The sequence below is a fragment of the Prionailurus bengalensis genome, chromosome X (assembly GCF_016509475.1).
Source record: "Prionailurus bengalensis isolate Pbe53 chromosome X, Fcat_Pben_1.1_paternal_pri, whole genome shotgun sequence".
Lineage (NCBI taxonomy): Eukaryota > Metazoa > Chordata > Mammalia > Carnivora > Felidae > Prionailurus > Prionailurus bengalensis.
Window position 1 is genome coordinate 101,657,952 of NC_057361.1, and position 26,877 is coordinate 101,684,828.

A 26,877-nucleotide genomic window follows, 5' to 3' on the forward strand; every position below is an offset into this window, starting at 1 on the left:
CACCTCTTCTCTTGGCTAGCCAAACATGGATGGGGACCTGTTTGCTTTCAGGAGGGAAATGAGGTGTGTTGAAAGCTACTCCCTCCATCTGAAATGTAGTGTCTCCCCACCTGAAATCACAACTGAAACTCCTCCTTAGAGTTATCCCTCCGGGTCAAGGCATTGAAGGCTTCTATTAAAATGCAACTATGTTATCTAAAAGGAGGAACATATAGTGCCTGGCACAGAGTAGAGGTTCTCTAAACGTCATTTTTAATATTAAGTTGTCACTGCCTGCCATGAGAACGTTAGTAAAGATTCATCTACCAGATTCTCTCCTGTCTCCTAGGGCTCTTAAGGAACCCTGATGGGAAGAATTTGATGGAACACAGGCCAAGACTTGGTAGCAGAGTCTGAGGTTTGGGGGATGGTGGAGAAAGGGGAGGCTGACAACAGAAGGCACTTTTGGGGAGAAAGGGCACTTTTAAAGGGTGAGAAGGGGGGAAGGGCATCTGGAAATTAACATTTATTGATTCTTCTATGAATCAGGCACTGAATTAGATGTTTTAGCACCCACTATTTTACTTAATCCTTATTTAATCCACGACCACTTCATAGGGAAAGTAACAGTAATATTCCCACTTTGCAGATGCGAAAACTGGAGTTGAGATTAAGAAAGTCGCTCAAGGTCACACACTGCCTGTATGTAATAGAATATAGACTTGAACTTAGACCTGTCTCCTATGCCTATATCCCTGAGCCATGCTGTCAGTCCCCACACTCATCAAGGGGTGGCTAACCTCGTCTCTGCTGCCTCCTTTGGTCTAATGCTCCAATCACTTGCAAGTTCAGTCTCCTGCCATGCCCAAGTTTCTCCCTCATTTTTAGCAACGGACTATGCAAATGGAGATGAAAGATTCTTAGGAGTGGTGGGGCAGAAAGAGATTTTGCATTCTCAGAAGGGATAGAAGGTTGGCAAGAGCCTAGAACCATTTTTCTGGTTGCCTGAGGGTTTGGAAACTTTCTTTACTCTTTTTTTTTTAAATGTTTATTTCTGAGAGAGAGAGAGAGAAAAAATCAGTGGGGGGCGGGGGGGGGGGCGGGCAGAGAAAGAGGAAGACAGAGGATCCAAAGCGGGCTCTGCACTGTCAGCACAGAGCCCTATGCAGGCCTCAAACTCACCACTTGAGATCATGACCTGAACGGAAGTCAGACGCTTAACCAACTGAGCCACCCAGGTGCCCCTAGAAAATCGCTATTCCAGGCTCCAACCTGTGTTATGCCAAATCCAAAGTTCCAGAGTAACTGGTGGACCAGTTGGGCCCCTGCCCCATGTATACCAGTTTGCTGTACATTGGCAGGAGAGTTCATTTTCCACATAGAGCAGGAGGAGAGGATATGAAAAGGAGAGCAGCTGGCATGGAAAGGAATAACACTTGTCTCTTCCAGAGAAGCTGGGGTAGGAATGAAAGACATAGAAGATAAGGAAGCTTCTTTCCTCCCACCACTGGAGAAAGGGGTTAGGGAGAAGAGTCTAAGACGTTCATGCACAATATCTTGTGGAGGGGACCATCCCCCAACAGAGGTCCAGGTCTGCTGCCTGACTTGGAAGGTTCTTTCCTCCCCTTAGAGCAAGGAATAAAAGAGGACTGGGGAAGAATTGATAGCCTCTGGGGTCATGGGGCAGGGGCCCCGGCTGCTTTGTCCAGAGGCTACAGCAAGGGAGCAAAGTAGCTGGGGACAGTTTCCCCCAACCTTAACTTCCAATCCCCACCCTTACCCTAGCTCATTCCCACACCTCTCTCCTCCTTTGGCCGGTGGGACTGAGCGTCCTTTTCATTAACCTTTTAGTTACCACTCCACGCACACACTTTTCTACAACCCCCAAAGCAGTCAGCCCCACACTGCCCATCACTGCCCTCTCCCCGCCGCAATCCCAGCTCTGCACTTGGGCAAGGGGAGATACTCGCCTCTCAGGGCCGTGGGAGTGGAAGGGGGGTTGTTCACTCGCCCTCGGAGCTCTGCTGTAAAAACTGAGCGGCAGGGACCAGGCATGCGCAGCAAATTCGGGCGCATTGTGATGGGAACTGCCTCTCCGAGTCTCTACAAAGACTCCGGAGTAACCACTAACGGCCCCCCCAAGACCCCCCTTCTTAAAGACAGACACACAAACGCAGAGGCAATGCAGCTTTTCTTTCTTTTTTTTTTGAAGGGCCAGTTGCCGCTTGAAAGGCTAGTTCCACGTGAAGACTAGTGGATTTCTATCGATCCCATCTCCGGTGTTGACAAACGCCAGCGCCGAGGCTTTGCAGTCCGGGGCTGCAGTTTGCAGTGGAGCTAAGCGGTGTGCGGCTTTAATTCCACGTCAGATCAACTTTGATCAATATCCCCCTACCGGCCCAATTGGAAGAGCCCAATTCACCGGCGCTGAGCCTTTTCGCTCTTTCCTTCTTTTTTCCCCTCTTTAGACCCACCATCTTCTGGGGGAAGAAAAGTCTCGGATTTTCTTTAGAATTTCTTTTCTTTCTTTCTCTCTCTCTGTTTCTTTGGGTTTTGTTTTGTTTTGTTTCTCGGTGTTCTGTCTTTTTTGTTTTGTTTGGTGTTTTAGGTTTTTATTCTCTCTCTGCCTCTCATCATTCTCTCTCTCTCTCTCTCTCTCTCTCTCTCTCTCTCTCTCTCTCGTAGTGATAGGGAGAGAGATCGCTTTGGCGAACAGAGCTTGCAGCCAATGAACCCGCCTTCCAGATTGGTGTGAAGACAGAAGTGAGGTGGGGGGCGGGGAGGGGGTGTGAGAGAGCCTGGGAGCGAGAGGGAGCAAGAAAGGGAGAGAGAGCGAGATTCAGAGAGAGAGAGAGAGAGAGAGAGGAGGCGGTGGAGGAGGAGGACTAGTGTGGGGTGGAAAGGAAGAGTGAGCGAGAGCAAGTTGAGGGGAGGGGGTGTAAGAGCCGGCGAATTCTTTTTCTTTTTCTATTATTATTTTGACGACTCCTGAGTTGCGCCCATGCTCTTGTCAGCTCCGTTTTAGGCGTAGCATGGCCAGGCAGAAGAAAATGGGGCAAAACGTGCTCCGGGCGGTCTTCCTTTTAGTCCTGGGGCTTTTGGGTCATTCTCACGGAGGATTCCCCAACACCATCAGCATCGGTAAGCGAGAGCAAGCCGCCGGCCGGGCCGGGTTCCCCTGCACCCGAGACCCCTGCCCTGGCGGGGCTGCCGCGGCCGCGGGTCCCGGTCCTGCACGGCCCGGGGAGGGGACCGGGGCCGGGGACCGGACAGGATCGGAGGGCACCTGAGCCCCCGGAGAGCCGGCGGGTGTGGGGAGTGGCGGGGACGGGAGAGGGGTCTCCTGGGGCTGGGGGTGGGAGCGGTGGGCTGCCGCGTTTTGCGAGCCGAGCGGAGCAGGGGAGGCACGCAGGAGGCCGGGAGGCTGCAAAGGGGCGAAGAGTCGCGGCTTTTCGGCTGGCTGCTCTGGACTTTGCCATGGCGTGCGTGCCGCGGCTGGAAGTTGTCCCAGGGTGATGCCGCCTGTCTGGCCGCGCCAGGGCGCCCCGTCCCGCCTGTCCGCCTACCGGAGACCGACCGGCGCTGGGGGAGCTGGAAGCCCACCCTGGAGCGCCCGGACCCCGGGCGGCCGCCGGGGCCGGTGGCGGATGGGGTAGGAGGCGGGGGCTGAGGCGAGGAGCGGGCGGCGAAGTCACGCAGACCACGAATTCATGAATTGCCGCTGTGTCTGGCTGGAGCCCGGCTCCTGGGCGCTGGGAGAGAGTTCTCTCTGCTTCTGTCTTGGATTTACAAGTCCGGAAGTTAGAATTGTTGCCATTACTGAACCAGACCCCTGTAATGTCCTGGGGGAGGGGGGGGATGGCTATGGGGAACAGGACGGGGCAGCACGGGGAATGGAATTGTTTTTCTTCCCAATCCTTCCCGTTGCACCAGGAAAAGATGAACCAGCTTGTGGAGATGGGCGTCGGGGTAGGAGGTGGGGCGGGGGGGAGAGAAGTGGAGAGGAAGCTACTGCCTGAGAAAAAACCAAGTCCCGATGTTGGTTCCGTCGTCCGACTCCAAAGCAGCCCCTTCTCCCGTCTGTCCCCTTTCCCCCTTCTCCCAGCCTCTTCTTTTCCTCTTCAAGTCAGGAGGAAAACCAGGTTTCTCTTGGCCAAAATTTGAGTTCACAAGAGTCTAGAAAGACACACAGGTTGAAAATCAATAATCACCGCACAGCCCGGTACCATTGAGAGATATCGCCTGTCTGTAGCGCTCCCCAATTTCTAACCGGTCCTGGGGGGGGGGGTGCACAAGCCAAATCTCGGTTCCTTTTGCTTATAGGTGGACTTTTCATGAGAAACACGGTGCAGGAGCACAGCGCTTTCCGCTTTGCCGTGCAGTTATACAACACCAACCAGAACACCACGGAGAAGCCCTTCCATTTGAATTACCACGTAGATCACTTGGATTCTTCCAATAGTTTTTCTGTGACTAATGCTTGTAAGTAGATCTGCTTTTCCTCCCTTTGGGACCTTGGGGACCGCATTTGTATTTTGCTTGTGGGACTTGGGGTCTGCGTGTGTGCTGGGGGTGGTGGTGATTGCCTCAGTAGACGTTGTCCGGGCCCTAGTCAATCCAGGTTTCATGCGACCTAAATCAACTCCATAGGATCCTGCTGAGGGACTTGAGGTAGGGCACAAAACTCTGTTGTGAATAATGTCAGATGCGAAAGTTTTATTCCCCCCCCCCCAAAACTGGCGTTCCCTCCTCCACACCCTCCCCCTCCCCTCTTTAGGCTGGAAAAATAAAGAAAAAATAGCATGGCTGTTCAGGGAGATTTCTTCAGATGGGATGAAAATAAAAAGAAACCTCTTGATTGAGTTAATTCAGGATGTACATTACTTGACTGTTAAAGCTAGAGCCTGGCTGTAGGAACGAGCTGAATTTGACAATCGCCTAATATTTAGGAGCCAAATATGAGAAATTCTGCAAACAAGTGACCTTGAGGCACAGATCAGGCTGGGTTCCCTGGCCTCTTTCTGTCCTATAATATCGCCTCTCTTACTGTGAGAGCTCTGATAGGAACTGATAAGACAACAAACTCATTACAAGTGATGAACGCCTGGCAAACGGAGGGGAAGGGAGAAGACACTGCTCAGCTTACTATTTGGAAAGCTACTTCTGTCTCCCCTAGTGTTGTTCACCCCCTGATTCTTAAGGCCCACACAGTTCTTAGAGCAAAAGGTGGAGGGGGCATACAGCTGAAAACCTGAATATGAAAAGGGAGGAATTTCATCAGCCCCAAAGCTGTTTCTGAAATATCTAGCTGTGCTCTGTGATTGTCCCTCTGGAAAGGGGACATTTTGAGAGGCAAAACCATGGGATCCCAAATGACCAATAGCCTGTTGGACACAGTTTTTTTCTTGAATGGAATGTTTTATGGGAAAGACTGATGGTTCTTCATCTAAGCTGATTTTACAAAGTTTTCACAACAGTGAGGCTGATGATGGCATAAATATGTTTTGCTTTTATGGCTGGCGTAGTTTGGCATTTGGAATTTTTGAGTTTTATTTTAAGAGAGAAATGGTATTTGGTTGGTTGGGTGAAACTTTGTATATAACTTCCTTCAAATTCTTGTGTCTCATAGGATGTGTCGCTTCCAAAAACTGTTGTAAGGGTCACCAAGGGCACAGGTTCCTTGGGTTTGAAGACTTAGGTCAAGGGGATGGGGTGAGGTACTTTGAAGAAATGTGACACTTATCAGCTTTAAGAAAATTTTAGCTGAAGGTACAGATCCTTATATGAACATGTTCTGAGATACTCTGTATTTGACATTCATTGGCTTTCCGACATTGACAAAAATAGGAACTTATTAATTCCAGCTAAGTGTGAAAGTTACAAAATGTCTGTCTATACTTTGCATCTTATTTCAGTAATCCCAGCCTGTCGCTACAGCACTTACAACACACATCTGACTCTTAATCCTGCAGCACTGTGATCTTGTCAAGAGGCTGAATCTCAAATGCAGCTTCCTAAGTATCAATTAGAACAGATTTAAAGCCAAATACATAAAACTAGCAGGATTTACTATTAATAATGAATAATATTTACTTCAACTCACTTTAGTGTCTTTCCACTGATGAGGACTGGGATAAGAGTGCCAATTGACTTCTTAGGGATGATTGATTTCCAAGGTTTTTGGTCCTGTTTTTCTATGGTCCAATCAGTTGACACCCACCTGCCAAAGGCCATGGAACCCTACCAGGGAGCAATAATGAAGTGATCCTTGCCCTGTGAACAGCTCGGTTTGAGAACAATCTAGGCACTAAGTCATTCATATTCATATCAGCGTCGAGGTGCATTGATGTCTTAACCTCTCAGGCAATAAAGGAACAACCATGGGGTAGGAAAAGAAACAGTGACCCCCGTAGCCCCCAAATCCACAGCACTTCCGTTTATAAGCTTACAAGGCTAGGTTATATGGGATAGTGGGTGTGGCTCACTGGACAACAAGAAATACAAAACAAAAAAGTGACCTTGCTCTTAGTTATGCCAAATACACATATATGCACACAAAGACACACACACAGGAGAAATATCCAGAAACCAGTGATGTGTACCCAGCTGCCTGTTGCACTCTCAGACTTTACAGCTCAGAAGACAGAGGAGGAAAGCTACCATCTTCTCTGGTCCCTGAAACAGTTCCTCTCTGAATGTCACAATCATTGAATGGGGGCCAGATCTCAAAGCTGTCTCCGGGCAGCTGCTGCCTAGAAGCTTAGTATGAGAAAGAGGACTAGTCCAACCACAGGCAGATAGTCTCTGAATGCTGAAAACAAGCATTTCAAGGGGCCTTGGAATCCCTGGAGGTGTATCTCATCCCCCCCCTCCCCCTGGCCTGTGGCCTTAATTGTTCTTTTTCTCATGGAAATACAAATACTGGCATAACAATACTAGTTCAGTATCGGAGCCTGGCAGGGACCCCAGGTTCCAGTCTTCCAACTGACCGCACTATTGTACGGAGGAGAAACCCCTAGCTTTTTTATCCTGCCCCTTCCTGGAGACCTAGGAAGAATTCAAGTAAATCTCTGATGAGTCCAAATCTGGTCAGCCACCTCTCCTATCTGGTTCACTATGGAACAGGATGGCAAAAATTAAAGGAACTTGTCCCTGTCCCCATTCAGAATTCCTAGTTTCAGCCTATCCTAGCACTAGAATTGATTTCTTCCCATGATAGTCCCTTCATCCCCAATCGTTGGTCAGGCACACACTTTCCAGGGCAGAGGTATGCAGGTAAACAAACACTCAGAGAATAAACAAAGGGTAATGTTTTCTGGATGTGTCCCTCCTCTCCTCTGTCCCTCTGCACCCCCTCCCCCAATGTTTCCAGGAGGCTTCCTTGCAATGAGTCCCAGGCATCAGTTAAAGACTATTCTTCACCAGTAACCAATTTTTTTTTTTGCATCACCCCCAAGAGGTTTACTTAAGACAGACTCCAACTTCGCTCTATGTCTTAAGAGGCCAATAAAATCCTCTTTGGCTTTGAAAGGTGGTTCATTTGGGGTCTCAGTTCAGAGGTGAATTGAAGTGTATACAAGAGCCTCCTCTGTTTTGGAGAACATGTTCCCATTTCATAGGAATTCATCGAGTTTGCAGTCTTATTTTTCAGTTTAGCTAGATGACCCCAGAAAGAGGGATGGTGTGAAAATCATGATTTCAGGGTACGTGCATTCAAACGCACAAACAGGGGCACCCTCACACCCAATCAGTATATATGAAAAGAGATATGCACACACATTGTAAGTTACATGTCTGTTCTTTAAAAACCAAATTTGATCGTTCTAGGGCTTTGGGGGATGTGGTAATACCAAGGGAGGGCCACGTCTCATTTGCGTAGCTTTGCTGCCCCGGTTCCTCGGAACCGCCCCCGATTCCCTTGAAGTCCCCTCCTGTGTCTTGCTGCTGTGCACTTGTGGTGTGCTCCACACGACATCGCCCCAGCCTCTGCAGTGTCAGCTCATTAGCACACAGATCTCATATTCCCTCTCCGCACTGTCATTGCAAAAATTGCTGTTGTACACCTTTACAGCCAACAAATGTGCTCGTGGATTACGCACTGTTTGCAAGAAGCAAGGAAAAGGCAAATGTAACCTTAAAGGTTATTCACCACGGAATTGTGCTCTAAACGCATTGGCTTAAATAAAAATCTGTTGATGGAGGCGCAATAGTGATAGTGGGACTTGGGAGCGCAGGCTCTAATGGAGCCCCAGGCAAAATCCCTTTGGCTGCCTAAATCTAACTCATCAGCTGCAAATTTTTATTCCATTAATTTTTTCTCCCCAAGCCCTGTGAAATATACCTGCTGAGAGCATGCTCCTTTCATAACTGAGCGCGTTTCGCTACCAAGTGTACTTAGCTGAGACAGGTTTCCGTCTCTTTGCCCACAGAGTCACAATCTAATTATCTAATTATTCTAATTGCCAGGATCCATTTAACTGTTTAGGTCCGTTTGGGAAGGCAACGTGCCCCCTGATCTGATTCTCTGCTCTTTGGTGGGGTCTGTTTTGTTTTCGTGTTGGTCTTTTTCACGTATTCTCTGGAACCAGGGCGAAGACCTGCTCCAGTCCTCAAACAGATCTTCATTATACTAACCAATGTCGACCGCTCCAGCTCTACCTCCCACCCCTAGTTCCCCCTCTTTGCTGCTGTCCCTGTCCTCTGTCTGCTGGCCAGTCTTCAGTAAGCTCACTGGCTTAGCTCACCTCTCCGCCCCTCTGGCCAGCTGGCTTAGCCCACTGAAGCACGGAGAGGTCGCCTCCGTGGTGCCCGTCAAAGACTTAAGTCACCTTCTCACAAGGTTTATTATGGGTTTTTTTTTTAATCTATTTTTTATGTGGAGAGGAGGGAGGAAGGTGATGCTGTTCATTTGGGCCATAAAAATAGATGGCAATCAGCAGGCTGTAAAGGTGAGTTTCCAGCAAAGTGTACCACCTCCCCTAGAAGGCAGCTTCCTGTTGATCTACCAAGTGGGGGCGGGGGACGGACAGGAAGCGTTTAAGAGGAAAGAACAAAGAAAACTATTGTTCTCTCTCTGCGCTCACAGCCAAAGGAGCCACGGGTTTTCTTCCTCTCAGCAAATTTAACTTTTTTCCTTAAAATGAAAACTAGTTTTCCACATCCCCCACTTTGGCCTCTAGCTGAGGTTTCTTTAAACCTGCATTTCCATCCCCAGCTCCCCAAGATGGAATGAGAATAGTGGGGGGGTGGTTGGGATTTTTATTCTCTGTTTTTGGCTCCTGATGTATTTGTTTCAAGATGTCATTATTATGGGTAGGCACAGGTGATTGGCTGCTTTTATTTTAACAGACTGGAAAATAAATGAAGCCACCCAAGCGTTGTTATCAGTCTTCTTTTGTGGATAAGAGATTTGTCATTTTTATATGGTGGGTTAAAGGATTAAAAGACAGCATGGATTTTCAGAGAGGGCCAGAATTTTAGAAGATAGAATTCGTAACTTTGGGGGAGAGCGTAAACATGCTTGTCCAGATGATTTAACTTTGAACTTCTTAGCCTGAGACTACAGAGCTATCTGAAGGGCCTTTCACACAACTTTCTGTCTTCTCTGAGGGTCGGGAATATATCTACCTACTTTTACCTGGTCCGTCACAGTAAATCCCGTGTTGAGTTTGTTCCTCTGGCTTTGATACTTTGGATCTGATTAGACAAAATGTCCGCAGGAGGGTGCAGTTAAAACCCTAGGTGGGGGCGCTGGGTGTTCTTCAGCAAGAGCGTAGGAGTTGTGCAGACGCAAAAGGAACCCCCTGCTCGGGAAGTGTCTGAGCTCCAGACGTAGAGCTACAAATAGCCTCAGCCTGTGTGTGGGATGAGCCTTGAGCTAGGGCAGCACCCCCCCCCCTCCGAAAAGGGGTTAGTACTTAGCAAAAGGTGAACACAAGACCGAATTTGTCCTGTTTTACACTTCTGCCTTTTCTTCTCTTGCCATAATCTCCCCATCCTGCTCTGTGTGCCTAGCCCACACCATTTTGCCAGTCCCCGGGTGGGCCCTGATTCTGGCAGCCCATCCCCAATAAACTTACCTAGCGACTGTTCTCCGCTCCGGACTTTTCCAGACCCAATGCTCCTTCTCTGTCAGAATATCTCTGTTCTTGATCCATCCTGTTCAGGGCCTGTACTCTAGGGGTGACAGCATTTTATCTAATACAGGAATCTAGCTGAAAGTGGCTGATAAGGGGTTAGTATACCTAACAGGGGAATATTTGCTGTAAAACCAGAGACTATGAGAACCATAATGCCTCAGTTTCGAGGAACGAAAGATACTCACATGGGCGTGTTTCTGGACATGATGCACGGGGTGGCTGTTCACTCTACCCAAAGCAAAGATCAGCTGGCCCTGGTCATGGAAGACCTATGTGCAGACTTGCACATAGTAGGTTCGGTGTAAGTACACCCATGGCACGGGGCAGGTGCAGCTTCAGCATGTTGAACTTGGCCTTGGGGAGCAGCCACGGTTCGTAAGGATTCGTTTTATTAAAGAAGTAAATATATATAGCCTTTTTCATGTCAACCATACCTCAATTAAATGGTCTGAAAAAGGGTAAACTTTTTATATGTACTACCAAAAGAAAAAAAAAAAGGAGGCTGCTGTAGAATCCAAAGGTGCCTGCGTGGGCACTGCCAGGAGATGTGCCCGCAGGAAACGGAGGTCCGAGGAGGGGAGAGAGGTGGTGAGGAGGCCGAAAAGTCTCATCCTGCAAGTTGCCTTTCCCTGGGATGGCACGTGGAATGCCATGATTACACAGCAGCATCCCCCTCACAGACGCGAAGTGGTAGCTCTGGAGGGAGGTGGAGAGGAAACACAGCGGGTAATGACCCCTTAACCCTGTGACACACGGTTCGGTCTAGAACAGCACTTCTCAACCTTTCGTGTATGCACCAGTCACCTGGGAATCTCGTTAAAATGAAGCTCCTGATTCAGTAGTAGGTCCCCGGTGGGGTCCTCTAAGAATTCGCATTTCTAGCAGACTCCGAGGGAATGCCAATGCTGCCGGGACTCAAACCACTTTGAGTAAAAAGAGACCAGAGCAGGGAGACTGTGATTACCCAAGAAAAAAGGGTCTAGCAGACAAGCTCTTACTCAGATCTGTTCCTCTTTGCCTTCCAAAGAAGGTTCTGTAAGGGACGCAGCTGGCCCATTCTGGCTCCGGGATGTCCCTATCATACTCCCAACAACCCTGTGTCCGTTTCAGCCATGTCTATAGGCGGCAGGATTAGATGTCTGATGAGAGCGTCTACATAGAGTTGCTTTTTGTGGGGATTTGGGAGATACTGGAAGGCAGGCTGAGAGAGGAGACAGCTCATGAGCCAGGATGACAGAGTCTTGGCTCCTTGCCACACCCCAAAGTGTCCCTTTTAAGAAGCAACCTGCCTGAGAGAGTTAAGGTTGGCATGCAGTTACAACTGCCTTTCCACTTTGCTTCTCTGGGTCTGCTCTTCAGCTGTCTGACTTCCTTCAACGGGGTGAGAATCCAGAAGTACACCACAACCCGAATTCTGCCCGGTTCCCTAACAACTTGAAAAATCGACTTCATTTTTGAGGCTGGTGCCAAGACCACATGGCGAGGTAGAGGGCAGGAAAGGGAAGTGATGTCACTTTCCAACATATCTAAGCTGAGGGCTGTTCCAGGGAAGTCACAGGAAGCTTACTCAGTGTCATTTGAAGACTGCCAAATTTTACCCCAAATATTGCCCCCCTTCAGCAGTCTGCCATTAGTCTGAAATTCCACAAATTCATTCATTTGCGTCACCGCACTTAGGCCTGTGCAAGCATACTATCTGAAAGTGAATGACTTAAATCCTTATCAGCCATTAGTATTTCAACCAGAATTCTTTGATCAGGTTACCACCTATTATTACCTGGCAGAATCCTTAGAGGAGGTTTTCCGAGACAGATAAGTGAACCAAAACAAGGCTCCTTCCCAAGAAAGTGGGGCATCAAATGGATGGTGGGCATTCAGGGGGCACTGAGATAGTCTTGAAGATGAGGAAAAGTCCCTCAAATACACTTCACCTATTTCGCAACATTTGACTTTCTCCATGGATAAATTCTGGTAGTTTACTCCCTAAGATTTTTTAGTTGCCTTTGACCCTTCAAGTCGCACCCTTTTGATAGTGGTGGGTCTGTCGTCTCTTTCACGAATGGTTGTTTGCTGCAACAGATGATCTCAGCCTCTAGATTCCCCACAATTACTGTGGGATATTTTCGGAAGTAAAACCAGTTTGTGATGAGGGATGGTGAGGATTTTAAAAACCCTTTTAAAAATGCTGCAATCAAAAATAGTTCCCTTTCAATTATCCATGATTGGCTGATCTACCTTGCCAATTACTCATTGCAACGGGGGCCTCATTCTTGCAGCTGCCCAGAAAGGGATCAGGCTACCAGCAATGAATGAGACAGGAAGGGATCCGAACCCAGCTTGCAGAGGAGTAATTGTGCCCACGTGGGTGTGGGTCTCTGAGTGGGTGAACACCTTTATATATGTAAGGTAGAAAGGCTGCCAATACCCACAGTCAGCCAGAACCGGTTACAGATTCTCAAATATTCTTCTATTTCACGATTTCCAAAGCTACTTGTTGGTTAGCTTAAAACAGTATTTCTTCAGTTGGACCACTTGCATCAGAATCACCAGAGATGCTTTTTAAACATACGGTTTGCTAGGTCACATTCCAGATGTTTTAAATTAGAAAATATGAGGATAGGCCTTTTTTAAAAAACAAAACAAAACAAAACACAAGCTCTATGGGTGATTCTAAAGGACACTCAGTTTGGGACTCACTAGTTTAATTAGCCCTCGTAGCATAAACGGAGACCTATGGATTCAGATAGCACATTTGTTGAGGACCCACTAAGCACCAGGCTCTTAGGTTCAGGCACGTTCACATACGTTAGTTCTGTGAGTAAGTGAGGGGCTGTTGGCCCACGCAAGCGTTAGCGAGAGGCTCTTGGGTTGGAAATCCAAACTTGAAAGGACTCCAACTAGCCTCAAGTCACGGTCTCTGAGGTAAACAAAGCAAAACTGCTCTTTGCAATGGTTTTCTTTTTGACAGTGCCGCTTCTCTTCTTTGCTTGTTAGCTCACGACTGGTCCTTAGCCGTCCCATAAACTAGATGTCATGGCAGATGCCAGCCCGTGTGTTCAAAAGCAGATGTACCGCGGTTTATATGTTATTCATTGTGCTATCCTTGCTATCAACAAATCTAAAACCAGGGCTATCATGACACTAATGATAATAACTATCATTCACGGAACCCATACCATGTAGATGACATGGCATTAAGCCTTCTACCTGCCTGACCTCATGGAATCATCACGACATTGCTAGAAAGGAGATACTCTCACCTTCATTTTAGCAAAGAGGAATCAGGTGGTTCACAGTCTACATAAGCAACTGACTTCAGGTGACACAGGTAGCTAATTAGTGAAGCCAGGATTCTAGCCGAGGTATTTCTGCCTCTGGAGCCTGGACTCCATTTCAGCTGGGGTGGGAACCTCAGATGATTACAGGGGCCAGGTGGATGGCACAAAGGTGTAAATTGGGCCAGGTGTGGCATGGTGGGGCCTGTGGCAATCTGGACAGTCCATGTCCCTACCTGAAGACGCTCCTATCCAATTTTTTAAAAAACTGGGGACCAGCAAAACTGGGCGAAGGTGAGTCTCTGCCCCCTGCACTACACTATCCCCCTTCCTCTAGCTCCAAAGTTATTCGTTGAGGGAAGTTCTATTAACTCATAGTTAAAAGTACTGAGAAAACCAGGAGCACCTGGGTGGCTCAGTGAAGCGTCCAAATTAGCTCAGGTCATGATCTCAGTGCGTGAGTTCAAGCCCCACAGCGGGCTCTGTGCTGATGGCTCAGAGCCCGGAGCCTGCTTCGTTCTGTATCTCCCTCTCTCTCTCTCTGCCCCTCCCTCACTCGCTCATGCTCTCTGTCTCTGTCTCTCTCTGTCTCTCTCTGTCTCTCTCAAAAATAAATAAACAAGACATTAAATTTTTTTTAAAAAAGGTACTGAGAAATCCAGAAAATCTCTTTCTCACAAAAAAACCTAGTTGACCATCTCCTCTTAGCATGACGTCAAGATACCTCAATATGCCAGAACTTTCTTCTGTGCACATACTTACGGTCCTGTGTACATATACTGTATATCCAGTGGCCTTTCACGGTTGACCAACCTTGACTGACCTTCCTCCAGGCAATGCTGAGGCCTGCAGCAAGAGCAGATAGCTCGCGCAGGGTCATTGCCAAGTGCTCCGCCGGTCAGAAAGGCACTCCGCCGGTCAGGAGGTGCTATAGGGGAAACGGCTTAGATTCTGCCAATGCAAATCCCAGGTCCACAAACGGGAGGTCACCGGGTCAAGTGGGGCTCTGCCAACAATCACCCAGCGTAGGAGCTTCCCATACACCCCAAGACAGAGGCTTGCTAACTTTAGACCTGGGTCCAAACTAGAGACGTATAGTTCGTTGTGTGGAGCCGTAAATTGACCTAAGCCAATCAGGTCACTCAAATCATTAGGTATGTTTTGTCGGATATCAGTAGCTTGCAATAGTTAGAGCGAGCGCTATAGGTCTTCTCCCCATAACCTCACTATCAGATTTAAAAGTAAGCCTCAGACAAAATTCTGTTTCTCATTAAAATAATAGCAGGCAGGCATAAAAATAATTGGACAGCCTCTTCTGTAGGCTCAGTCAAGTCCAGCTGCCTCTCCTGTTAGGTGCTCCAACAGCACCTTGCACGGAGGTTCACCTGGGGCAGACAAACAATATTCTAGTGGTGGGTTGCAGGTACCCAAGAATCCTCATTAGCGGCTGCCCCCAGGACTACTTATGAATTAAGTCCAGGGTACCATTTGTAAGGAAGAACACTATAGAGCTTGTTAGATTCTTATGTCTTCTTTCTGCTGGTTTGGGAACACCTCTGCCATATTTCTAGCCGATCAACATATATTGAACACCACTGAGGTCACCAATGAGAAATTTAATGTTAATTTTAAAAGCCTCTGGTGTTCATTAGAGATAAAGATACCCGAAGTGCTTGTAGAACTACTTCTTGACTGGAATTTTCAAATGCTAGATAACCACACCTGCACTGTGTATTTTCCGGTAAGAGTAACTGACCCCCTTAAGGGTGTAGACTCAGACTAAATAGCCCCCATCTACACCACACAATTGATGTTGAAGTCTTATACAGTAAATTACAGAAAACCTAACATTTGAGATACCATATTTCTTATGGCCCTTGGAAAGGAGTCTTGTCTAATTTCTAGAAATTAGTCACAGTCTTCTAGTCACAGTCTCACTGACATTTCTTACCTAGGTAAGATCATGCAGAATGAAGCCCCTCAAATTCTTTGTCTACATCTAGAAATTTCTCTTTATATTGATCTATTTTCTGGCTTTACAGGACTACCATAAAACTATTAAATCCTTGAACCCAAACCAATAGAACCAAAACCAGTGCTTCTAGCCAGTGGTGGCCTCTCCTTGCTTACCATCTCACCTCTTCCACTTACTAGCTGTGAGACCTTGGGGCAAGTTCGCTTAACTCCGCTGTGCCTCAGATTTCCCGGTTATCAAATGGGGGTAGTAATAGTCTTCACCTCATAGGGTTGTGGAGAGTGTCAAAATGAGACACTTTGTAAGTCCACATAAAGTACTTCAAATAGCGCCTGGCATATACTGGATATTATTATTATCAACATAATCATGAGTTTAAAATCCTTTGAGCGTTTAGTCCTGAAAACAGAAACCTCTTATGACCTCGTGTCCCTTGACGGACCAGATTTCCTTCCTGAACAGCCACCCCAGTCTGAGCCTTTCTATAGTGCTCAGCTCTTCCCAGAACCCAAAATTATGTTTTCCTGCCAAGAAAGCCATCACAGCACCCCTTCAGATCACTAGCCCCCCACCGTGACCCACTGCATCCCTCCACCACGCATCCGGACTTGCCCGTAGTGCGTCTCTGGGGAACGACAGCTACTCAAGAGGCTCTGTGGTCAAAGAACTCAGAGATGCATTTTTCTGCATAATCTACAGACTAAGGGTCCAAGGGAAGACCTGGAGTCTTTTTTCCCAAATGAATGGGATTCTTTGCCTCCAAGTCCATCTACTTCCAATCACAAAGATGAGTCATCCTTTCTGCTCTTTGTGACGACGCGTTGTGCGAACAGGACACAAGTAGTCCCCCTGACTTTCCAAAGGCCCAGGAGGCATCCGTGAGTCTCTCAGAAGGAAACACGTGGGCCACTCTCCCAGGGGGCTGGTGCTTCAGCCAGGCCCTAAAGCTTCTCTTAGACACGGGGCTGCCGGCTGAGGGATTCAAGGAAAAGCAGCAAGGAACTGCTCAGGGCCTTCTTGGAGGGAGCCCCTTCATATCCTTGGGCACTGTTGGCCCGTCGTTGGGTGAGATTTCTCCAAGGGTCTCAGAGACCAGAGCCCCAGGAACTGAGGAGAGAGGCCCTCCATACAGCCCTTTCTTTTCTAAAGCGGGCAGCGTCCTGGCACGCATGCATCATATTCCTCTTGCCATAGTCCTTCCTACTTCCTGGTGACACTTAGCATTTGCTAATCCTTTTAGCCTAATCCTTTTAGTCCCTTGCCATCCAGATGATGACAGCTCAGTGGTGACCCACCTCTGGCACATCTCTGAGTCTAGTCAGCCTTTTGAGTAAAGATCACTCAAAGCCCTTTGCGTCCACTTGGCGCAAGGGTTCCTCAGGGTGCCCTTTGACCCCTTTGACCTCCTGGTTCCTGTCGATCCCAACTTTTACTGTCCCCAGTTCTTCCCTCTACTGCCTGTAGATCTGTAAACCATGACGATAAAAAAAACAACAACAGGACAGTTGAGCTTGCCCCTGGGTAAAGAGACCCAGAGCTGCCAAGCTCTTGCTACACTCCCTGCCGGCCCTTGGGTTTCACAAAACTCTCTGGAGCAAGGGGTCGCTGTTTCTCCCACTTTGTTTGGGAGCGACCAGAGGACAAAGAATGACTCCAAACTGGAATGCCTGCATTCGAATCTCACCTCTGTCTCTTACTAGTTATATGACCTTGGTAAAATTACTTACCCTTTCTGAACCTCACTTTCCTCATCTGTGAAATGGAGATGAATGTAACAGTAACTGCCTCATCAAGTTATTGGGAAGATTAACTGAGATCATCCATGTGAAACATTTAATGTGATGCCTGGCATCTAGTAAGTGTTCAATACATGGTAGCTGTTATTAACATGGAGCACTGCGGGGTTGGTAAGTGGAAAGGAATAGGATTAGTCAAAACCAAACTGTGGAAGAGATTCTTTCCATCTGTGGCCATCCCTAAAGCCCTCCATACTCGTGTGTACCCTCTGTGGGTCTGGAGCTGAAACCAGGCCTGATAGGGTCACTTTTGACTACTCACAGTGCTGCCTCAGGCATAGGGATTTGCTTTGGGGCAAAGCAGAGGAGAAAGAGTTGACTCGATGTCCCCAAGGCCAGCACATACACACCATCAGGTGCCATCATGCCATCATTGCGTCGAATCATCCAGAAGGACATGACCCGTTCTGATTTTTTTTTTTTATCTGAACTAGATATGCTTGGGAAAAAGCAGCATGGATAGTAATATGATAACCTTGGCACTCGCCGGCTTGAAGGAAAGAACAACCTTTTGTCAAATGTAAAGTCTATTTTAGTGTGTTGAGAGTGGGAGAGTGGAAAAGTGGCTCCTGGAATCTCCACTTAGACTAGGAAGAATGTGGTGCCAGTTGAGCTCTCCCAGCTGTGATTTTTCTGAGTTCTTTTTAATTAAGGGTGATGTGTGGATGGAAGTTTAGAGCATATCAGTTTGAGAGGCTGGATTTTCTTCTTTTGATGTTGCTTGCCTAAGTCAGACCAAAAATAGCAAAGGAAGGAGATATGGAAAAGGTTAAAAGAGAAGTTTTGCTAATGTGATTTTCCAGCCTTTCAGCCTCCATGCTCTCCAGAGCAAAGGTTAACTAGCTAATTCCACAAGCACCGACTCACTAGAAAGGATCCTGCTGAGGACCACAAGGCATCGCAGTCCTCTTCCTATCCTCTCTTCCTTTGTAATCTGAGGCTGATCTACCAGCATGGTGCCTCCAGCAGGCCCAAACCTGGGTGATGACCAAAAGCAATTTTTTCCCTTTATACCTCAGGGTGCCCTTGCCCTGCCTGCATCACCTCCCCTTCTCATTTCCTCTTCAAGCCAACTAACTGCTATGTGGCCTCGGGGCAGCACTGATCTTTTTTTCCCTGTCAGATGAGGAAACTGAGGAACAGAGATGCTAAGTGACTTTCCCAAGGTCACACAGCCAGCGGCCGGCTAAGCTGAGATTATAGTGTAGGTCTTCTAACTCTGGCACTTCTCTGGTCTGTCTTCCCAACATAATGCTCTCTCTTTTAACTTTCACCGCCACACAATGGTGTTATGTATGCAAATAACGACAGCCTTGTCTTTTTCAAATAGGTGGCAGAGAGGAAGGATAAACCCCCCGCAAGCGAATCAGAAATGCAGGAAAGCATGCGTTTCGGGGGGCACGCTTAAGGGCATCTTCTATTTAGTGCCTCCAATGTTAAGCTGTCATTTTACCACCCTCCGATTTATAGTCAGGAATGAGCAAAACGAAGTCTTGCAGTCCCGTTATAGATCACGGGCTGTTGGAGATAGATCAGGTAGTTCTAGTGCAACTCCCTCATTTTGTGGATGAGGAACGTGAGGTCAAGAAAGGAAAAGAGATTTGCCAAGGGTGATGCATGGCAGCTCCCTAGTGGTGGAAGCCAGCTAGGGGTCTAGACTGCCAGATTCCCAGTGTGGGGTCTTTGCCACCACGTTTTGCAACCTTACTGGCAGAGTGTTCTACTAAACCAACACCGTTAAGTTTTATCACATTACCCTTTGCTGGTGTCTTTTTGCTCTAATTGTTTTATGTAAACAAGTCATATTAGCCCAACTAGAGTTTTAAAGCATAAGGACATTTTTTATGATTATAGAAGTTAAAATTGAAAATTAATTCATGCTCACTGTAAAAAAGAAAAAAACCTCAAGAATATTGATAAGAAAAACCACCCAAGTAAAGTAAAAAAACCACTCTGGGGCGCCTGGGTGGCTCAGTTGGTTGAGCGTCCAACTTAGGCTCAGGTCATGATCTCACGGTTGGTGGGGTTGAGCCCTGCGTCGGGCTCTGTGCTGACAGCTCGGAGACTGGAGCCTGCTTCGGGCTCTGTGTCTCCCTCTCTCTCTGCCCTTCCCCCAGTCATGCTCTGTCCCTGTTTCTCTCAAAAACAAATAAATATTAAAAATTTTTGTAAAAAGGAGAAAAATCACCCCAAACTTGGGTTTTACCATATATAGAGATTTGTATCCTGCCTTTTTACTTTGTATTACATTTTTCCAGACTCCTTAAATGTTCTCCAACAATTTGTTTTTTTAATGTCTATACATTTTTGTGTCGTACAGTGTCATTTTATGGCATATATATGCCGTGATTTATATAACCATTACCTAGTCTTATGCATTTAGCCGGATACCCAATTCACTGAGCTTTACAATTGCACCTTGGTCTCCTGTAATATCTCCGTCCTAGCCCAGGTCTGAACACACAGCAAATACTTAATAAATACTTGCTGACTGATTAGTTGCCTTGACCTTTCTGGAGGGATCATTATTCCTCCACCAGGTGGGACAGCCAGAGTGAGAACTTGACCTTCCATCCTCTTTAAGGTACGTGTTAAATAGCTCAAGACAGGCTGTATAGCAACGGTGCTTATGCTCAGAAGTCAGAGTCTGGGCACAAGTCTTGGACCTGTCACTTCCTGGTTGCATAGCCACGGGTGAGGAACTTAATCCCTCCACGCCTCACTTTTTCTGTCTGACAAATGGAGGAAATAGTAGCTCCCACCCCATAAGTGGTAGTAGAAAGTGATAAAATATGAAGAAAGCACTTGGTAGATGGTAAGGACCCAACAAATGTTAGTTGCCCTTAGGAGCATTATATCTGTCAGAGGAATAAAGCAGCAGACTTGGAGTCAGAATGCCTGGGTTCTTGTTCTATCTTTGTGTCTGTCCAGCCCTCTGATCTTGCAGAAGTCAGTTTACGCGTCCAGGTCTTAGTTTCTTCATCAACAAAATGGGGCTGATAATCCCTGAGCTGTGTACCTTACAGGGATTTTAAGAAGATCAAATGAGAGGACGAATGTGGAAGTGTTTTGAAAACTATGACGTATGACCGCTAAGTATGTCAGGTCACGTGTCACGTGTGATTGTTGGTGGTGGGACTGGAGATGCAGAAGGGGTGAGAGACGACGAGGAGCACTCCGAGCCTGGGGAGGGGTTTCCCAAAGGAGACCCGCCGCTGGAACAGGGACTGTTAGAGACACTCGGGACCCTAGAGATCATCTAGCCCAATGACTTAACGTTACACGTGAGAGAGAGTTTCAGAGAAGAGAGAGCCTGACGGCACTGAGCCAGTGGCAGAAACGAGACTAGAACCCAGTCTCCCGATTTCCTGAGCAGAGTCCTAAAGCAATCGCCGCAGCTCTTTCTTTATTGACCTTTGTCTCAAAGGGGGTCAGGAAAAAATGTGGTTATTTGGGGAATCCATGCAGGTGGGAGATGATTAGCTGGAGTTTTGTCGCAAGGACAAGCCACATCTGGCATAGCTCTGCTAGATCTTTAAATGCCAACCTCATCCAGGTAAGGGACAGTAAAGGGGAAGGAAGGTGATGGGGGAGGGGGTCTCAGTCAGGTGAGGTGAGTGTGCCGTTCGGCTTGGCCAGATTCCCAAGATACTTGTGTTGTTCCCAGCAATGACCGCCGCGGCAGATGGCCTTTCTTTGATTGTTAATATTTATCTTCGCGGTCAGTCCTCAGTTGTGTGTTTTTGGAAAACTTGGTAAAGCAGATGAAATTGCCAGTTGCTTGCAAATACAATTGCCAATTGTTTGAATGAAGTAAATTGATTACAGCCAGAGGACTCTTCATTTCCCCCCGGCATGCATACAGCACTGCACCCCCTGAATTATGTCCCTCCAGGTACTCAGTAAATATATGTGTTGGCTACTTTCATCTTTACGCTATTTTAGCTGAGATGAGAGCACATAAACACTTCCATCTGACAACCTTTTCAAGTTCCACACCACAGAAGGTTATTTTAAAAAGAAACAAGAAAGGGGTTTTTCAATAGCAGACTCCAAAGGTGACTAAAAATGCTATCCAACAAGGCAGCCCGTTAAGAAATGTAGCGTGAAATGTGTCAATATGATAAACCCAAAAGAGGTCTCACTATTCTTAGCTTCAGAACTCTGGCCACCTTCCCCAGCCACCACTGTGGCCCGGACAGAGGTCCATCAAGGATCACCCCGTACCCCAATCCCAAAGTGCCCCCCTCCCTCCCTTCAGCTGAAGGAGACCCCGTTGCCAGAGGCAACTCACCGTCACCCTGCCCTCGGCACAGCTCCTGCAGAGAGGGTCTCCCTGCCTTGGCCGGGAAGCACTGAGGGAAAGGAAGAGAAAGCTGTTAGAAAGTTCTCTCACTGGTTGCTGGGCCCAAAATGAAGCCGCGGGGGCCAGCCAAAATCAGGTCTCTTGCGTCTGCAGTAAGTGGCCATGGTCTGAAATCAGCAAGATGGATGGAAAGGTGAAATGACCTTGTTCACCAAGCCCTGTTCATGTAGAACAAGGGGCTCCCCCCGGAAGCTGTAGAGGAACGAACCAATTTCGGGCAAGTCAAAGGCAGGCCTCCTTTATGCACTGGGAAGTAAACACATGGAGCCCTCAGCCCAGAGCTGGTGGCAGCTGAGAATGTAAATACAGCCAGATAAGTTTCAGTCCCTTCTTGCTGTCTGGGGACATCTTTTAATCTCTGAGCTCAAAATCAGTGAGGACAACTAGGTCCTCTGACAGCCTCAGTGAAGGAGTCCTGAAGACATGGTCTTAGGATTGTGGTTGTATGTTCCAGTGAAGCTGGGGGAAAAAAAAGAGGGGATATTTAGGGTTGGTTGGCTCAAACTGAGTTGCTGAAATCTCTGGTTTGTTCACAGTTAAATTCTTCCACGCGTATAAGGAAGGTGATGTGTTATGGAAGATAGAAGCCGCTACTAACTAGCCATATGACCGCCCCTCCCTAGGCCTCCCCTTTCCTCTTTGTGCAATCAAGGCATTAGAACTAGGTGACCCCAAAAGTCCTTTCTAGCTTCAAATTGGTTTAATTCAAATGATATCACAAAGTTCCCTTGGGAGTTTGAGGGTGCTATGCATCTTCCCTTGCTGTCCCTTGCTCAGGAGCTCAGGGCTTTCAGAGGATGCCCCAGACGCCACCAAGATGGCTCAAGACCAGCTTCCACGGCAGAGCCCATGCTCTGGAATTATATTTCGCGGTCAGTTCCTCTACTCCCCAAGCCCTCAGCTGCCATGTAAGGAGGTAGAACTGGTTCTCTATAGGCGATTGGTTTTGTTCAGTGCACTAGGCAAGTTTGGGCTCCAAAGATTAGAGGCAGCGTTGTGTGGGCTTTAAGGATCGAGCTGACCTGGGTTATAACACGGATTCTGCCACTTCCAGCTGTGTGACCTCCACCAAGTTACCGAAACACTCTGTGTTTTGGTGTCTTTCTGTGGAATGACGGTCACAAGTGTGCCTCCCTGCCAGAGTGACTGAGGATCGATTGGGAGAATTCACGTGGAATACTCAGCATAATGCCCGGCACACACTAAATGCTGCTACCAATGGGCATACGTCTCTCCTGTTCCCTAAATAGTTGAGCTGAAAATCAAAACCACTAAATCGATTGATATTGAGCTAATGATCAAGACGTAACTTTTAAGCAGTAGCAAATTATTCAGCTTCTCAGCCCCCACGACCCCTGCCCCCGTTTTGGTCCCTATAATAGCACATTCACAATTTAGTGGGGGCATTCTGGAAACTACACAGGCCAACAGGAGAGTGATTTCTGGTGGCATTTGGGTTACCCTCCAAATCATACCAACTTAGATGGATGCTACTTTCATTGCCCTGTGGAGCCAGCCCAGCCTGTAGGGATCCTGTAGGGAGGCAGACAGAGTGGCGGGATCCAGAAGGTGACTCCTTGATATGGCTCATCTGCTCATAGTGCTGAACAATATGCCCCCCTCCTGTTTGAGGTGTCACGTCGAACTGTGAGGCAAGAACGAGGCTACTACAGCTGGCCCATCTCCTCCGCGGTTGGGGGCCTGGGGGGAGAACAAAGAGAGAGGCTCAGTGTGTGCAGCTGGAAGATGGCAGGTTGAGCCCAAATGCACTTTCAACATAGGAGATAAAATAACAAGATGAAGTCGAGATAGAACAGCATCAAAGTTGATGAAGTTGCAAGAAAGGTTACTAAAGGACCATTACTTTACTCCTCAAGCCCCGTGTTCTGCTGGGTGTGTGTGTGTGTGTGTGTGTGTGTGTGTGTGTGTGTTTGGGGGCTGGGGGGGAGATGGGAACAGATAGCATGGAGAATCAGCTTCTCTTAATGCAATTCCAGTTGACCAGACTGTCAGCTCTGACTTGGGGACCCCATAGCTCATCTTACACGGGCTACCTAAGGATAGTTCCTTTCCGTAGGCTTTTCTGAGAAGCCCTCAATCTTTGGAGGAAAGACCCCAGTAATGAATTGGGACACATGCATGAACATAAACATGCCTTCAGAGTTTAATGGATCAAGGAAGGATGTAAAGAGAGATCTTTCCCGCAGAAAGGTGCCGGGTCCAGTACGAAGGAGGGCGACAGAGACGGCGACCTGCGCTGACTGGTGGCACTCCACCAGCACGCATCGATGAAGGGGGGTGTAGTATCCACTAAACAGTAAGGGACGCAAGGCAGATATTATCACTATACCCATTTCATGGCTGACAGAACTGAGGCCCAGAGACCTTCGTGTGTTGTTCCCAGTAAGCGGCAGGGGTAGGACCCAAATCTGCCTCCTGATCCTGAGCTCTTTCCATTCACCATGCCAGCTCCATGTAGCTGGCACTGTAGCGGAATGAGTGGTTGCGCGGAAGCTAATTTTCCAGATACTTGAAGCACACACCTCTCAGCAGTACAAGTGCTATTTTTATTTTAACTGTTTTTGAAGAAAAACTTTCTACAATGCATCCCACACCTCCACGCCTTATTATGCAGAGAATACAGATTACTGTGCTTTTAATCTTCTATTTTCATAGCTTTCTATCTCTTCTCTCACTGTGAGGCTGACAACGTTCAATACTCCCTAGGTTACTGAAGATAGCGTATTAGAAATGGGGTGCTTCTAGAAGCAGGCAGACTGAAATGTGGCAGTTGCCACAAGGGAACAGCATGCAGAATCGGCAACTATGAAGGTACAACAATCCAGGGCTATTTAGCATGGGGACAAAGAGGCCCGAGAGGCCAGATAGCCTCACAGAGGACACAGCCAGCCCTGGGACTGGAGTTCCCGATAAAGACCCAGAACCCCCCAATAGAAAATTGAATTGTGTTGATTTAATTGCACTGGTTTCCCATGGGGAGCTTGTGATGGGGGAGAGAGAGGTCCTTCCCAGCCGGGAGGAGTATATTTTTCACTGGTATTGTTTAGAATTGCCTGTCCATGCTGGCCATAAAAGGCAGGCTTTTTGACAGTTTATTATGGCCCTTAAATTCTATACATACAATGCACCCTCTTCTTGTTTCCTCCCCGGGCAGACCCCTCCCCCGCTGCCTCGGTGTGCTACTGCTCTGCCGGGTTTAAAAAGGCAGGGAGGGGGGTTTCCATTTTAGAAAGATTTCCATCTCAAACGGCTCAAGACTGTGCGCATTGAAAGGGGCCAATCTGCACTGATCTGGAAAAATGCATCCCATGTGATAAAAAAAATCTCTTCGCGCAAACCCACCACAGATCGCCATCCTATTGGCTTGCCGCAATTGCTTGGATCTTTCCAAGTTCCAATCAGAGGGGGCTCCGTTTTGCCCTCTCCATCTCTGTCTCCTCTGACCCGGCAAAGTTTCCCATCTTTCATCCTGTCACTCAGCTAATGGTGTGTGTCCCTCTTGCATACATTCCAGAGTCACTGGCTTCTTTCGCTAGTGGAGTCGTCAGCGAGATGCTAGGCAGATGGCTCACTGGCTGCCGTTCTTGTCCCCTCGCTGCAGCAATCTGTTGTTCTAAATCAAAATGTTAATGAAAAATAAAAGAACACAGTGCCAATGTCTGTCTGATTTAAATTAATATAGAGTCATACCTTTTGAGGCAGGCACAAGGTTCTCCGTACAGGCTACCCATACATATTGGGGTTTTTTTTTTTTCTCTCTCTAATTAAAATGAAGCACCTTCATTTATGGGAGTCTCTCTTGGTACCCCCAACCTGTTCTTTTTAATAATAACAAAGGCCTAACAAACAGTCAATTTCAGTGTTCCAGGGAAAGGCGCCTCACCTGGAGGAACATAATTTTGAGAGATATTATATGTGATGTCTAATTATAAACATGCTTTGATTAGATGCTGTTTTCAGTACTGGAATGACATGTTTACTAAATGCTTCGAGTGCAGCTCCAACTTAGGCACGTAGTTCTTGAAATCTCTTTCAATCCATTTGTTTTAAAACTGCTGGCAAGATCACCGCTAATTTGCTACTTTCGTTACAAGGGCCCTTTGCTTTCCGTGCACTCAGCACAGGACTCATTTCTGCCGCAGCAACAGGAGAAAGTGTGTGTGTCTGCAAGATCGTGTATGCAAGACAAATGTCACCTTCAGCTTAGAGAGGAACGGACCACTGTTATGTTAACATACCTGGTCGAGGGAGAAATTACCTCAATAGTTTCATTTGCCCCAAACTCCAGAAGCCAAAAGAACGGCGGCGTCAAACAACCGCCTGTGATTCTTCCTGTGATTCTGTTTGGTCGATTTGTAGATTCTGCTGGGGATCACGTTGGGAATAATGAGCGCCATCGCGGTGCTTCCTACCTCCCGGGCATCCTGCTAAGTGATTTACGTCTATTTACTCTTGCGATCATCCAAAGAGCCCTACTACTTAGGTCTGTTTCACAGATGAGGAAGCTGAGGCCTAGAGAGGTTTAGTAACTTGCCCAGGGCTACACAATTAGTAAGTGTCGCGGCTGAAGATGAACACAGTTAGCCTGGCCCCAGAGCCTTCGCTTTTCACCACAATTCCATGCTAGACTATGCTGGAAGAGCCACACATCCCAAGCTCCTTGGAAGTAAGCTATTGTTTCCTTGCGGGTCTGTGGGAGGTTTTCTTTGCCCAAACTTCCGTGCAGGTTAGAATTAGTCTTCTACTTCAGCAGGGCTTGCTGCTTGCCAAATGCGTGTACTGTTTGCATGTGTCACTGCCGTGGACTACGATGAATCAGGCAAATCGGGCTGAGGCAGAAAGCCTGGATTTCCAGGTGGGAGGTGGGGTGCTAGTCATTAGATCAGTCCCCTCCGTGCTGGGCACCAGTCCACCCAACGGTGCTGACGAGAGAAGGCCCAAAGAGATAAGGGCCCCGAAGCCCCCATTTGCACCCGTTGACCAGGTAGGGACCCTGCTGGGACACACCCATCCGTCACCCTGCTTCGGGCTCAGCGCTTCCCTCGACCTGTGGGCAGAGCCACCACACAAACTAAACACCATTGAAGTCCAGCCTTTCTCCTGCTGCTCGGAAGTCAGTTCAATTGGAAACAGTAAAAGCTAGTTCTCTCTAATTAAATATATACATTCCAAGCCCACGGATTTACCGGGGTATCAAGTCGTTCAAGAGAAAAGGTCCCTAGTGGGAAAGGATTGAGTGGAGAGGCCGTTGTTTCCCCCACTTTGGTGGTTGTCGTTTTCTGGCCTTGCCGGGGTCTAAATGAAAATATGAGTTTGGGAAAGGATT

The 26,877-nt window shown here is 47.6% G+C and overlaps 1 protein-coding gene across 7 annotated transcripts in view; it reads left to right on the forward strand.

Moving 5' to 3' along the window:
- Window positions 1-2,198: 2,198 nt before the first annotated feature.
- GRIA3 (glutamate ionotropic receptor AMPA type subunit 3) overlaps window positions 2,199-26,877 on the forward strand; it is a 265,605-nt gene continuing 240,926 nt past the window's right edge. For 2 of the 7 annotated variants that reach the window (XM_043570762.1, XM_043570767.1), the window contains exons 1-2: window positions 2,870-3,120; window positions 4,303-4,461. In XM_043570762.1, coding sequence (XP_043426697.1) covers window positions 3,012-3,120; window positions 4,303-4,461 — 268 coding nt within the window. In that variant the 5' untranslated portion in view covers window positions 2,870-3,011. Of the gene's footprint in view, window positions 2,324-2,381; window positions 2,748-2,869; window positions 3,121-4,302; window positions 4,462-26,877 lie in introns of those variants that run through there. The other 5 variants (XR_006295732.1, XM_043570761.1, XM_043570766.1 and 2 more) reach the window with 4 other exon arrangements.